Source organism: Coturnix japonica, chromosome 2, assembly GCF_054131305.1.
Source record: "Coturnix japonica strain WE chromosome 2, WE-NBRP24, whole genome shotgun sequence".
Classification (NCBI taxonomy): domain Eukaryota; kingdom Metazoa; phylum Chordata; class Aves; order Galliformes; family Phasianidae; genus Coturnix; species Coturnix japonica.
The window spans coordinates 86,898,825-86,911,398 of NC_140664.1; the positions used below are offsets into that span (position 1 = coordinate 86,898,825).

Sequence of the window (12,574 nt, forward strand, 5' to 3'; positions counted from 1 at the left end):
CTTTAGTTCATTGGACTCTGTGGTCCCAGAGTTCACTTCCACACATAGCACAGTGGGCCCACGTGAATGGTGTGCATTGGTGTCCTGGGAGGTGGGGGAGCAGGAACGGTGGGCCAGCATCTCTGCTGCCTGGGACCTTCCTCCTGACACCTTCCATTCAGTGTTTACACTAGGGTATGCTAAGGGGCTTTTGGAAATCAATTTTGTTGAACTGGCAGAGGCTATAGAATAAGTCCACCCTCAGCACAGTTTACAGAGTTGCCCTGAAATATCATTTCTTTATGCTTATCCAAAGTTCCTTGGTTTTGTTTTAGAAAAAAGGGTAAGAACACGCGCTTTCTGGAAATGTATTTATTGAAGTACCTTGATGGCTCTGAGCTGATGTATGGTAATCACCTTGTAATGTAATTAGAAAATCTCATATTTGCTTTCCTTTAACTTGTTGCTTTGATGTTGCACTTGGGCGTCTATATTGTTCTCTGGGATACAGTCCAAAACTATCTGTATTCTGGCCAAGATTACTAATGTGTAGACATGTTTGCAAAACAGGACTCCTGAAGACAGACACACGTGGAAGAAGATTTTTCTCCCTCTTGCTCTATTTTAGTTTTCGAGGTAGTAGTCCTAAAGCTGGATCACTAAAAGAAAGAGAACTTTTCATTCATTTCTTAAGTGCCAACTTTTTGAAGTTTTAGAGACTACAAAAAGTTTAGGTTTTTATAGAGGGAAATAAACTTTTGATCCAGGTAATTATCCACATTCATCCTATTTCTGCTCATATCTCTGTTTACAACATTCAGTGCAATAATGCTGCTTCTGGTCTTCAATAGCTATTTTGGAGTAATTCCTCCAAAATTTACTAGTTTTTCTATATTTTTCTACCACTATTCATTATTGTTAGCACCAGGAATCATATGCCTTATCCTGAGATTCCATTAGAAGTGTTTTTTAATCAAGCGACGAGCTACCAAATTACCTAGAAACACCTGGGCAGTGTTAGGTAATTTTAATATGCCTCTGTAAATGTCAGATGCAACATTAAAATAATTTTCACTTTATTGCTTTGGTGTAATTAAACTTGCACCCACAGTTTCTCTATAAAGTTCACAAACCACACTCTTTAGTCTCCCATGAGCTCCTCCAGTGAAAGGAAACTAAGGTAAGTTTGTGGATGACACTAAATTAGGAGGAGTTGTTGACTCCCTTAAAGTTACAGAGAGCTTGCACAGAAACTCAATGATCCTTTCCAACTATGATTAACCTCTATGAAATTTGAGAGTAAATATTCACCATTTAATTTAGGTAAAAATTAATTCAAATTAATCCAAGCCAAGTGTGAGAGACCCAGAATCTTTTCGGTTCCCTGGTTGTACACACCAACAAAGAAATGAGGAATGTGTTTATTATTATTATTGTTATTCCGATCATTCTTCTGTTCTGGTGGCCTATGCCATAGTTTTGATTTTGGGGAGAAAAGGAGCTGTGTGCTCTGAGAGCTGACATTGGGCAATCCAGAATGAAAGCAAGACGATCAGAGGCATAATCCAGGACAAGATCAATCATCACAAGCCCCCACTGTCTTTGCCCTTGTGATACAATTTTTTCACTCAAAGGTGATGACTCCGTAGATAACTTCAGATACAGGATGGATGCAAGACTCAGACTAACTAAGAAAACCCACAAACCCAACTCTGAATTACAAACCCACTAATTAGCTCTGTGAAACTGTGTGAGAGGGCTTGGAAGTGCTCCCCTCCAGTAGCCACCCACATCCCAGGGTGGTCTCAGGTCTGGGGCATGAGAGTCCTCATGGGTGTTGCAGTTGTTGACCTTGCTATGCCTATCCACTCACTCTTCCTTCAGGCCTCTCCACCAGCTCCTCTGTTTAGCAGCCCCCCACAAGGCCTGCCATCCCCCTTCCCTCACTTGCAGCTGCTGGGGGCTGAGGCTCCAAGCAGAAAGATCATCATCACACATACTTTGAACAAGGCTTTCACAGGTATATATAAGTCTGACAAGTCTGTTGCTACCAGCAGTGCTACAAATACTGTACCAGGTGAAGGGAAATAAAACATGTTTAAGCCTGTACATTAGTCTCCCAATCAGGAGTTATGCACTAGATTCAGCAGAGTTACTTGCCGTTCTTGGATTCTGTGTATCACTAGTTGTCAGGGAGAAAGTATCTTGCTGTTTTGCTTCCAGACAGCAGGCTTGCATGTCCTAGCATCTTGTTTTTTACTTTACTATGCAGCTAAAAATGCAGCTGACAGTCATGAGGGTTTATTTTGGGGTTTTATTCCACACTCATTTCTGTCAAACCAAGAGGAATATTGGTGCAAAGCCTTAAAAATATATATATAAAATAAAAATCAAACAAAAACAGACAAGCAGCTGTGTGTTTCAGGTGAAGGACAAATTTAACTACCACGTGTCTGAATGCACGTGTACAAAGAACTCCACAGTCCCGAGACTATTACAGAGGTGATTCTATCTCGTGGGGAAAGAGCCGGTCTCTTCAAATAAGGGAGATGTAAATGATTTAGGGTTTGCAGGTCAAAAGTAATGACAGTATGCAGGTAAAGGCTTGTGTTACATCAGAGTTTGTCCTTTGCTCTCCTTTCCCTGGCAAACTCCAAAGAGATGCTGGGCAGAAAACAAGGATTCACGAATGTCAGTATACATCTTTGATCAGATTTCTGGTTCCGCTGACCTGTTCCTACAATAGGGGGCTGCAGCTTGCATTGATTCAGATCCTAGGGCTTAGGTAAACACAAGCCAGATGTCATTAGGATCAAAGTAAAATCAGATCTTTTCAGCAAAGTCCCACTCCCTCCCTTGCAACACCAGCAATCTTTTTTAATAGTTTCTTAAACAATCTTGATGTACAAAGCTAATGACAGGCATGACAGGACAGATAAAAATACTGTCTCTCTGAGCATGACAAACCCTAATTTTGAGTTGCATGTAGCACACAGAGGTGGGACTCGTCTTGCCTGCCTGCTGATGCAGAGAACACAGCAATCTACACCAGCGCGAGGTGGGTAAGCTGCCATTAAACTCAGAGATAATCAGATCATCACAGTTGGTGGCATCTAGGGGACTATCCATTTCACTGTAAAGAAGGTGTCCATAAAGTTTGAATCATACATCTCAATGGCAAGTGTGGGGTGCAGATACCTTGCTAACATACAGGCGTCCTCATTGAGAATGTCCGAAGTTTAGGTGAACTGAATCCAGCCCGATCTACATAGTTGTCAGATATGGTGGTCACTGTACAGAGTAAAGCTCAGGATCTAGTCCTGCTGAAAAGGACTTGAGGGTTCAGGTGGATGACAAGCTGAACACGAGCCAGTAATGTGCCTTCACAGTCCAGAAAGCCATCCGTATCCTTGGCTGCATCAGAAGTGTGGCCAGAAGGGTGAGGGAGGTGATCCTGCCCCTCTAAACTGCGCTGGTGGGACCTCACCTGGAGTACTGTGCCCAGACGTGGAGTCCTCAGTACAGGAGAGAGCTCTTTTGTCTCTTTTTCTCTCCAGCACACACACGTACACAAACCTCGTGCACACACTGAGAAAATTAAACCTGTAGTAGACATTGTCCTGGGGGCTGAGCTAATGCATGCAAATCCATTATGGAAATGGGAATGGAAATCAACAATTCACCACCAATAGCAACCAACGCAGACTCAGATGTTTCTAACTTGTTGAAAGCAAGTCTAATCAGAAATAACTTGAAACACTTTTAGACTTGTTCAGAATCTATGTGGGTGTGGCTGTAGTGCATTTCATCTGTGTGCTGGGGAGACTTCCGTCATTTTTTATGCTGCAAATTTGCCAGAACAGATTCATCTTAATTCACAAATTCCATTAAAGACGTTGTAAGTGCATGAATGTACTACAAGAAAATGCATCTCTGAACTTAATAATGGACCAGCATATTTACCAATAGGTGTTACGTGCCAGATGTGTCAGCTACAAATTCGGCGATCCAAAGGTTCTGCAGTCTTAAATGGCTGCATCGCACATGTCATTTGCTCTGTACAGGACTGGAAGCGAAAACTTATCAGAAAAATAAAGTCTGCTGATAGGAAGAGTCACTGGTTCTCATTCAACTTCTCTATACTATTTTGTTAGGAATTACATACTTCTAGAGAAATAGAATAACAAGTGCTGTTTAGTGTCACTGTGTGTCTGGCTTTTGAAACTCCTTAGATAATAAATAAATAAAAGATGGAGTAAAAGGCAATTGATTTGGAGTCTGATGAATGTACCAAACCCTGCCTCTCTGCGTGATCTGTCTCCACCCCTTCCGGTCTGGGTGACTTGGTGTACCAAGCGTCTCCTCCTCTACTCCCAAACCCAAATTATGCAGCAGAGTTGAGAGCTCCTGGAAACTGGATGAGCAGCAGCAGCAGCAGCAGCAGCAAAACTATCAGCAGAACTTGTTTTCCTTTTGCGTATAGTGAAATCTAGCTGGTATCTCACTGAACAGAAGAAGCGAGCTGGGCTAACTCAGGATCCTGGTAAGTGATGGCAAACTGGTCCACAAAGACTGAGCTGGCAGCAGAGAAAGGCTAACTATTTTAACTGTGTTGAATGGGAGAAATCTGAAATTGCTGAGCAATAAGCACCAAAAATGCTAAGCATCTTTGCAAATCCATAAAATATTGAGCAAAAAACATCCGTAGAAGGACTTATGGCTTCAGTAAAAAAATGCACAAAGATAAGTATTAAGGAGCAGACAAGGTGAAGATAGAGGGTTTCAGCTTTGGGAAAATGGGTTTTGAGTGCCTGCTGCTGCAGCACAGCAGTATGTCTGAGGACACCCCAAGCATATCTTTTCCTCTAAACATTATCATGCATTGGCACAAAGGGAGGTAATACATTCACTTGAAGCTTTTGACTCTAGACTGCCTTTGTTGGAGATATCCTACATCAGCCACAGTCTGATGGGGGCTTTCTATAAGAATTATTAGTCACCATTTTATATCTAGTAGCAGCAAGATCGTGTTAGAGGACCACGGTAATTAATTTTGCCTTTGTGGTTATTAATTTCTGTTATTTCCCTTGTTTGGCACACTAGAGCATTTAGCATTGAAGTAAGTCAGTGCTGGAGTTCAAACTGTTATCATTGGATCCAGGAAATCTTAGCATCATCAGTTGGCAAAAACAAAAGCACCTTGAGATCATGTGCTCATACTCGCTTTCTAAGAGGTGGGGACTATCCTTAGGACTACCTTTTCCCCAGCTTTACCTGCGTGTTTTTGAAAGATTCTTAGCCCCACTTCTGGAGTATGATTTTTTTCCCACTGAAAGCTTTGACTAGGTAGGTTTTACTGGTGTTATTTGCTGCTCCCTACAAGTGAAGTAGTTTTGGTCTGTCTTACTATTCAAGGGACACCACCTTTGCCTTGTGATAATACTAAATATTCCTCCTCATTTATTTTCTAACTTGCACGAAATCTGAATGACATTGAGAAACCCAGGGAAGCAAGGAAGAGCAAACCCACTGGTGAGAGAGAAGCAGTAAGAAGGCTTTCTCATAGGCAGCAGAAAGATGGCCTGTGACTGATGGATGTCACTTTTTCTGTGTTAGCAACAGTTTGCTCCGCTCCTTGCTTTGTGCTGGTCCCTGGGTCTCCTCTGTGCTGCAGCTTGCTGATGAGAAGCAGGCTGTAGAACTGCTGTAAAGGCAAGGCTTGTTTGGAACTGGGCCATTGGGAAAGCAGGAAGGGGAAAAGTGTAAGGGATGAAATTGGTGGGAAGAGAGAATGAGGTGAGACAGGACAGGTAGGAAATATCCTGGGTCGTTGCTTCAGTGCACAGCGTTGCATGGAACAAAGCGGGCGGGAGCAAATAATGCTCCTGACTGAACAGGATCCCATCAAAGACTTCTAAGCAGTTCAGGTGTGGCTGACTATTTACTAAGTTCTTCGCAGACAGGTAATTGGAGAAGAGCCAGCTGGCTAGGACTTAATTAAGATAGGCCAAAGAAATAATTTCTGGGTAGCCATCAAAAGATAGGCAGTAGGTTCTTTCGTAGCTGTTGCAAAGCTTAATGCTTCCTAAATGTTTCCTTGAAGGGGACACTGTACGTTGTGCCCTTCCAAACAAAAGTGGCTAAAAGTGTAAAGCTGAGCTGCTTTCTCAGCTCAGTGTAAGCTGTCTTTGGGAATGCTTGTGAATTCTTCAAGCAGTCTCTTGCTTTTCAGCACCCTCAATTGCCTCAGGTTAAAAGAAAAACAAGTAGTAAGTACTTTTACATAAGCAAAAATCATTCAAGCATTTTGAGGCTTGATATTGGGGATGAAAGCTAGGAGATACTCTCCCATGCATGTTACAAAGCCATGAAGGTTTGGTGAGAAAGCAGTGGAGGTTTTAGCCTGGCAGGCTAGACTAATTCATACTTTCTAGCACCAACCTTGATATTTGGGTGTTGAAAAGATGGGAGAACAATTAACAAATGTAATCAGCTCCCAGTTATCAGCACAATGAATTACATCACTGTGTATGATCATCCATCTCATGTCTATTTCTGAAGCATCTTGATTCTTGAAATAAAACCACATCCGCCCAGTTCCTGTATCACTACACCACACTGAAACAACCAGTACTCACTACTGTAATAAAGCATATTTAGTCAAACTCAATGCTGGCCCTGCCTGACTCAATGACAGCATCCTCAGAGGATGATCAGTGGAAGAACAGTGTCTCTAGATTGTACTTCAGGAAGGTTAATTATTCTGAGTACACAGCAGATTGAATATGTGCAAAAAATTGAATGCTGTTATTGGGCCTGTGTTGTGCAAGTAAGAAAGTGTGGTGTAGGTACAAGAAATCTGTCAAACTCTGCAACTCAACTCTGTCCTTAAGTCTGGTTGCACGGTAGTTCTCAGTGTGTCTCTGTAACTTAAATGAAATTCCCTGTTACTCAGCAAAACCTTGCTCTCTGCTGCTGTTCTTAATGGAGAGCTGAAGAAGGTCCACATTTTCAATATAATTCGCTGTATTTCTAAAACTGGATGGTTTTCTGAAGTGTATGTTACAGTTCAAATGGAAATAAAAGGCTGATGTAGAAATGATGGAGTCATGATGTGCATGTAGGTGTGTGTACGAATTCCCAAGGGCAGTTTTAAAGTCAGCAATGGGGTTAGGAAATTTTACTGTTGACTCTGCCCCGCAAACCTAATTGGATTCCTTGTATAGATGGATTATAATACTACTTTTAATTACAATATTAACATTCTGCTTTTTGCAGAGTCCGTCCCATTCTCCAGACACAGAACAAATTCTAGCATGTGCTTGCTTTACTGCAGTCTCTTTCAAAGGCATGTGAAGCCAATGCCTTTCAACCTAATCTAGAAATCTGTACTGCAGCCAGTTGCCAACTGCTCCTGGTGTATGCAATGCTAGAGCTTCTGTGACGATCCATAGCTGCTACTGAAAACTCAGGTTAGCTGGCAGGTGCCAGCACTGCAAGAAGCTCTGAATGCTATGCCTTTCGGTAGCAGCTGGGTCCTGTGGTGCTTACCCCTCATATAATTCAGAGAAACTAGCCCATGAGTCTGGGTGAAAACACGTGTGAGTGCTAACGTATTTGACTTTCTTACTCATTTCTTTCATTTTTTTCCCCCAGGTTTCCAGATGGCTGATCCTTTCCTATACAACACTGGGGAAAGATCTGGATATGGATGCCTTGGACATGAAGTGCAAATTGAGCATATCAAGGCATACGTTTGCAGACCATCTTATTTCACAGACAAAGCTGTGATTGTGATTCATGATATATTTGGATGGATGTTTCCAGACATTAGATATATAGTTGATTTAATTGCAGGTCATGGATACATGTAAGCTCCCATCTTTCCCCTTTTCCTCTTAATAAATGCAGGGATAGATCACCAGGCCCAAAGCGACGCACTGTGTATGCTTTCCATACACATAGGGCACTTCACTCTGAGAGAACAGAAATGCAAAGGGGCAAAATATTCCCATGGACACCAAGGGTTCTGAAACAGACCAGTCAAAAATGGCTATCAGACCAAAAAGCTACAAGGAGGGTGATGAAGTGACAGTGTTTGTGCTCATGTGGCAATGTGGGTAATTAAAAGATTAAAAAAACCAACCCAAATATTAGTATGTACTTACAAATTGTGTAAGCTTTTCAAACCAAACCTTTTGGAGTTCATGCAGCAGTGAAGGTTGCTTTACTTTTACTAGCAAAGAGAGAAATAACCATTTATTTGGAGTCAAGAGGGTTGCTTTATTCCTTTACTTTTATACTATGTGAGTCTAAGGAAAGAAGGAGAGTTTATTTGCATGTGGTTTTTTTTTCCATAGTGAGACATATAATTTTAGCTTTACTGATTGCCAGAACAAGATAAGTAGAATATGATTCAGATGATAATTGTGTAGGTGTACAGCCTGGAGTAGAAAAGACATTAGAAGTCATTTAGACCTCCACAGATTCTCCCCACCTGGACATGAAAGTTGATTAGTTTCCATGTCTTATGCAGAACCATCTGCCCAGACTTCTTCAAGGGGAAGGACCCCTGGAAAACTACTGATCACTGGCATGATTTTGCTGACTGGATGAAAGAACACGACCCAATGAAAGTAGACAGGTAGGATGCATAACTGTGCTTGCATTTTAAAAAGCATTTAACAAACCAGGGGAATTTGTACGTATCTGAAATGTTTAAAGTGGCCCCTCACAGAAGGACAAGCTGGCTGCATGCACACAGTTATTTTATTCTGGGTTGTTCTTCTGTGGTCCCAAACGCTACCCTGGGATTTGGAAATGGTCATCTGCTCCATCTATCACACCGCTTATCATCCCTATCCTCACGGACTCTTTTCTAACTATGGGCTCAGGCCCATAACCAGTGTCTCACAGGCTATAAAGCACCCAGAACTCTCATCAGTGTGCATACAAACTCCAGGTCCTTGGGATAAGGAGGAAACCTCTTCCACAAGTACTTATGCTATCTACTAGTTGTCACTTGCCCATCTTTCTTTCTCCCTTGTAAATGGTAGATGCAGCTGATAATCTCCTGAGCAGGACTAGATCAGAATTTGCAGAATTTACCCAAATACTTGTCTGATCAACCATGCTGTCTTTCTCAATATATGGAATGGCCTCCATCTGTAGATCCTAGCAGTGCCAGTAAAAAAAATCTTCCTTAAATTAAGGCAGGTATTACTGTTTCTTCAGAATCTGTTACCACAGCCTGAAACTTCAGAGAATGATAGACAGTGACGCCCTATTACTCAGCTATCATCTTGTAAGTCATGAAGTGTTTATCTGGCCCCTGTAGCACCCACAGCCCAACCAACATCTCTCAGAAAAGCTTCTGACAGTATAGCTGCAGAGTTGTGACTGAAATGTTGGAAAAGACAAATGACTGATACCGATAAGAATTCCTACTCCAGACAACTATCTTAACCATTTAAGACCTGAAGGATGTACCCGTGTTATCTACTAAGCACTGACTTGTAGCTGACCTTAAGATCCCTTGGAGCGCCAGGAATCCTACATACTCATGACTTACGTTCTACCATCTCAAATAAACCAGAGCTGAAAGAGATCATCCATTCATAGCTCATACAGCCCTTGATCATGATCTCCTGATCATGGCATTTTCATACTGCCTTTTTGTCAGACTATCCAAATTTATGAAAGTTGTACTAGTATACCTAATACTCGAAAATACTTTATTAGTGCACACAGTCTGCATTTAAAATTCACTTAAAATTCTGTAGATAATGAAAAAGATAAAAACATTACCCCCATTTAGTTAGCAATAAAATATTAATTTAAAATGTGACCTGCTCTGATCTTTACTAAAAACAATTTTTGTATTTAATTCAATATGCCTCATGCAATACTCATTTTTTAAACATTGTAGCTGGTGACATGTTAATGTTGAGTAATTATTATTTAATATAGTAATTTTGTATGTGGGCTTGGTTGGATATTATTAACTCATGCAACAGGAATGACACACTCAAGGTAATTCTTTAAATAGATAGACTCAGTAGAGATAACACATTCAAGCTCATCTATTCCCTCATTCCATAATGCAAGATGTTGTTCTGCTTGCAGATATGTCTTGTCTTTAGTTGTCCTGTCCTAAACAAAGTGATTCAGTGAAAAAATGCTTCTTTTGAAAGCAAAGGAGCAGGTCACAATTCAGGTAAGTATTTCAGCACCTACAACTGTGTATGGCTACTTCCCTAAGTTAGGACCAGAAATGTTAACTCTCGTTCAAGAATAGAAGCCATTGCTTTTTAACGTACTCTCTGTTTTAAATGATTGGAGGTGCAGGTGCAGAAAATTTCACGTGTCTCTTTTAATTTACTTCTTAAGCAGTCCAAGATTGATTATGTTATAGATCCCTTAGTTCTCTTTTGTTTATATGTCTTAGGGAAGCTGATGTTGTCTTGAAGTATCTAAAGGAACAATGCGGTGCAAAGAAGATTGGTATCGTTGGGTTTTCCTGGGGTGGAATGGCAGTACATCACTTGATGCTGAAAAATCCTCAATTATCTGCTGGGGTATCCCTCTATGGTAGTGTAGAACATACGAAAACTTACACGGGCTCACATCACTTTATGTAGTATGTAAGTCTAGTCACTGCTTTGTAGTGTTTTCTATAAGTACGCAGCTTAAAGGTGAGTTGGAAATTTTAATTATGGCTATTTCAGCAATGTGCTGTATTGCTACCAACATTATGAGAATACTGTAAATTGGAAGAAAAAAAAATGTTTCCTTGTGCATGTACATTTTCTATTAATTTTTTTAGTGCTTGGAGAATGGAAAAAACCACTTTCCAAATGCTCTTTTCATCTGTCAGAATAGAAACTCTCCTCAAGTAAAAAAAAAAAAAAAGTATTTAACAAATAAACCTAAATAGAAATTTTGTCACAGAATTTTTCATTCATCTTGCAAGAACGATGACCTCACTAATGTTCTGTTTCTCAAACACATTATAGGAATAATACGGGACTCTGAAGAAAGATACGATTTACTGAATCCCACATTTTTTATATTTGGTGAGAAAGACCACACTATTTCTCATGACCAGGTAGGTTGTACTGGAAACCATTTTTATTTTTCCATTTTTCTTCTGTCCTAGAGGAAATTCTTAGCCTGTCAGAAACCATTTTCAGATATGAAAAATCATGTAGGCTGGATTGTTTTGCTTGTATTTCAGTTTACTTCCCCCATATCTTGCTTAGGCTATTCAGAGCTTCTCTTTGAGTTGAGAAATGCAGTAAAGATCTATTATCGGTCTCTTGGCAGCTATGCAAGCAGAATGTGAAACTGGGCAGGAAGACCCAACTTGTATGAAACAAACACCTCAAGAACTTGAGTACTGCAGTCATGTATGGGAGAAAACATAGTTAAATGACTGAATTTGGACCTTCTTTGAATGGAAAAAAGTAGTGTCAGCTCAGTGACAAAACTTTCTAGTGTAATAAGTTGATGACAACTTGTGGATTCTGTTTTGATTCTTGGCTGCCAAATATATTCTTACACAACCCCTATAATAAACTCATCTAAAAGGTTGGATATGTATATGTGTAGTAAACCGAGGCCTTCTTCTGTGGATTAGTTTTTTCTCTCTATTGGCAATGATAGCATACCACCTCTAGCATAGTTTGTTGCTGCAATAATAGAGTCTCACTGGGAACCAGGCAGCACGCTCTATGAATGAAGAAGCCAGCCAAAATTTACTTCTCTCTGTGTATTCACAGATACGCTGATTTACACATCAAATATCAAACTTCTCTATACAGGAAAACAGATTTTCATTCACTGTCCCTCTTTTCTGGCTAAAGCAAGAATGATGACTTTTTGTTGTGCAGTAAACTAAGAAAAAACAACTGCTTTCTTAAATGTTATTACTAAGTCTATCCAAATATTTAGGGCTGTCAATTATTAAGACTTAGGCAATATATTCTCTCAGGGAATATGTTCTCTCAAGATCAGAGTTTAAAATCATTTATAAGCCACGTTATGCCTCTGAATAGAAGTGCACCTACTCCTTTACAGCAACAAGATTCACCAAATCATCTTAGCAGTAGCTGTGGGGTCTGTAGGCACATCCATATTTTTGAAGCCCATTTCAGTCTTACATTCCAAAGAGGGGTTTTCTCATCTACTGAATAAAAGAATCCACTACAGCTGTGACAGTGCAAAAAGCAAAGATGTAGCAATATGATTAATGGCAAGTTTGGCAAACTTAAGAAAACAGTAAAAAACCACAGCCTAACAGACAAATGCTTTATTTTACAGATTACCTTATTGGATGAGAAGTTGAAACAGTACTGTAAAGTTCCATATAAAATTAAAGTTTATCCTGGACAGGTTCATGGGTTTGCACAACTGAAGCCAGAAGATATGAAACCTGTTGATAAACCTTATATTGAAGAAGCTAGAAAAGATATGATTGATTGGATCAAGACATTTATTTGACAAAAACATAAAGGAACACTAGGCTTCAAAATCAGAGTTCAGTTAAATTTTAGAGAAGAAAACAGTCAAGAGGAAGATGAAATGAAACAAGGAA

General features: G+C 40.2%; 1 protein-coding gene across 1 annotated transcript; it reads left to right on the forward strand.

Moving 5' to 3' along the window:
• The first annotated feature begins 4,334 nt into the window (after positions 1–4,334).
• LOC107309513 (carboxymethylenebutenolidase homolog) lies at positions 4,335–12,570 on the forward strand. The gene is made up of 6 exons (XM_085537907.1): positions 4,335–4,522; positions 7,636–7,849; positions 8,516–8,623; positions 10,427–10,569; positions 10,995–11,086; positions 12,301–12,570. Exons 2-6 carry the CDS (start codon positions 7,644–7,646, stop codon positions 12,478–12,480), a joined length of 729 nt encoding a protein of 242 aa, XP_085394033.1. The 5' UTR covers positions 4,335–4,522; positions 7,636–7,643; the 3' UTR covers positions 12,481–12,570.
• Positions 12,571–12,574: the final 4 nt, after the last annotated feature.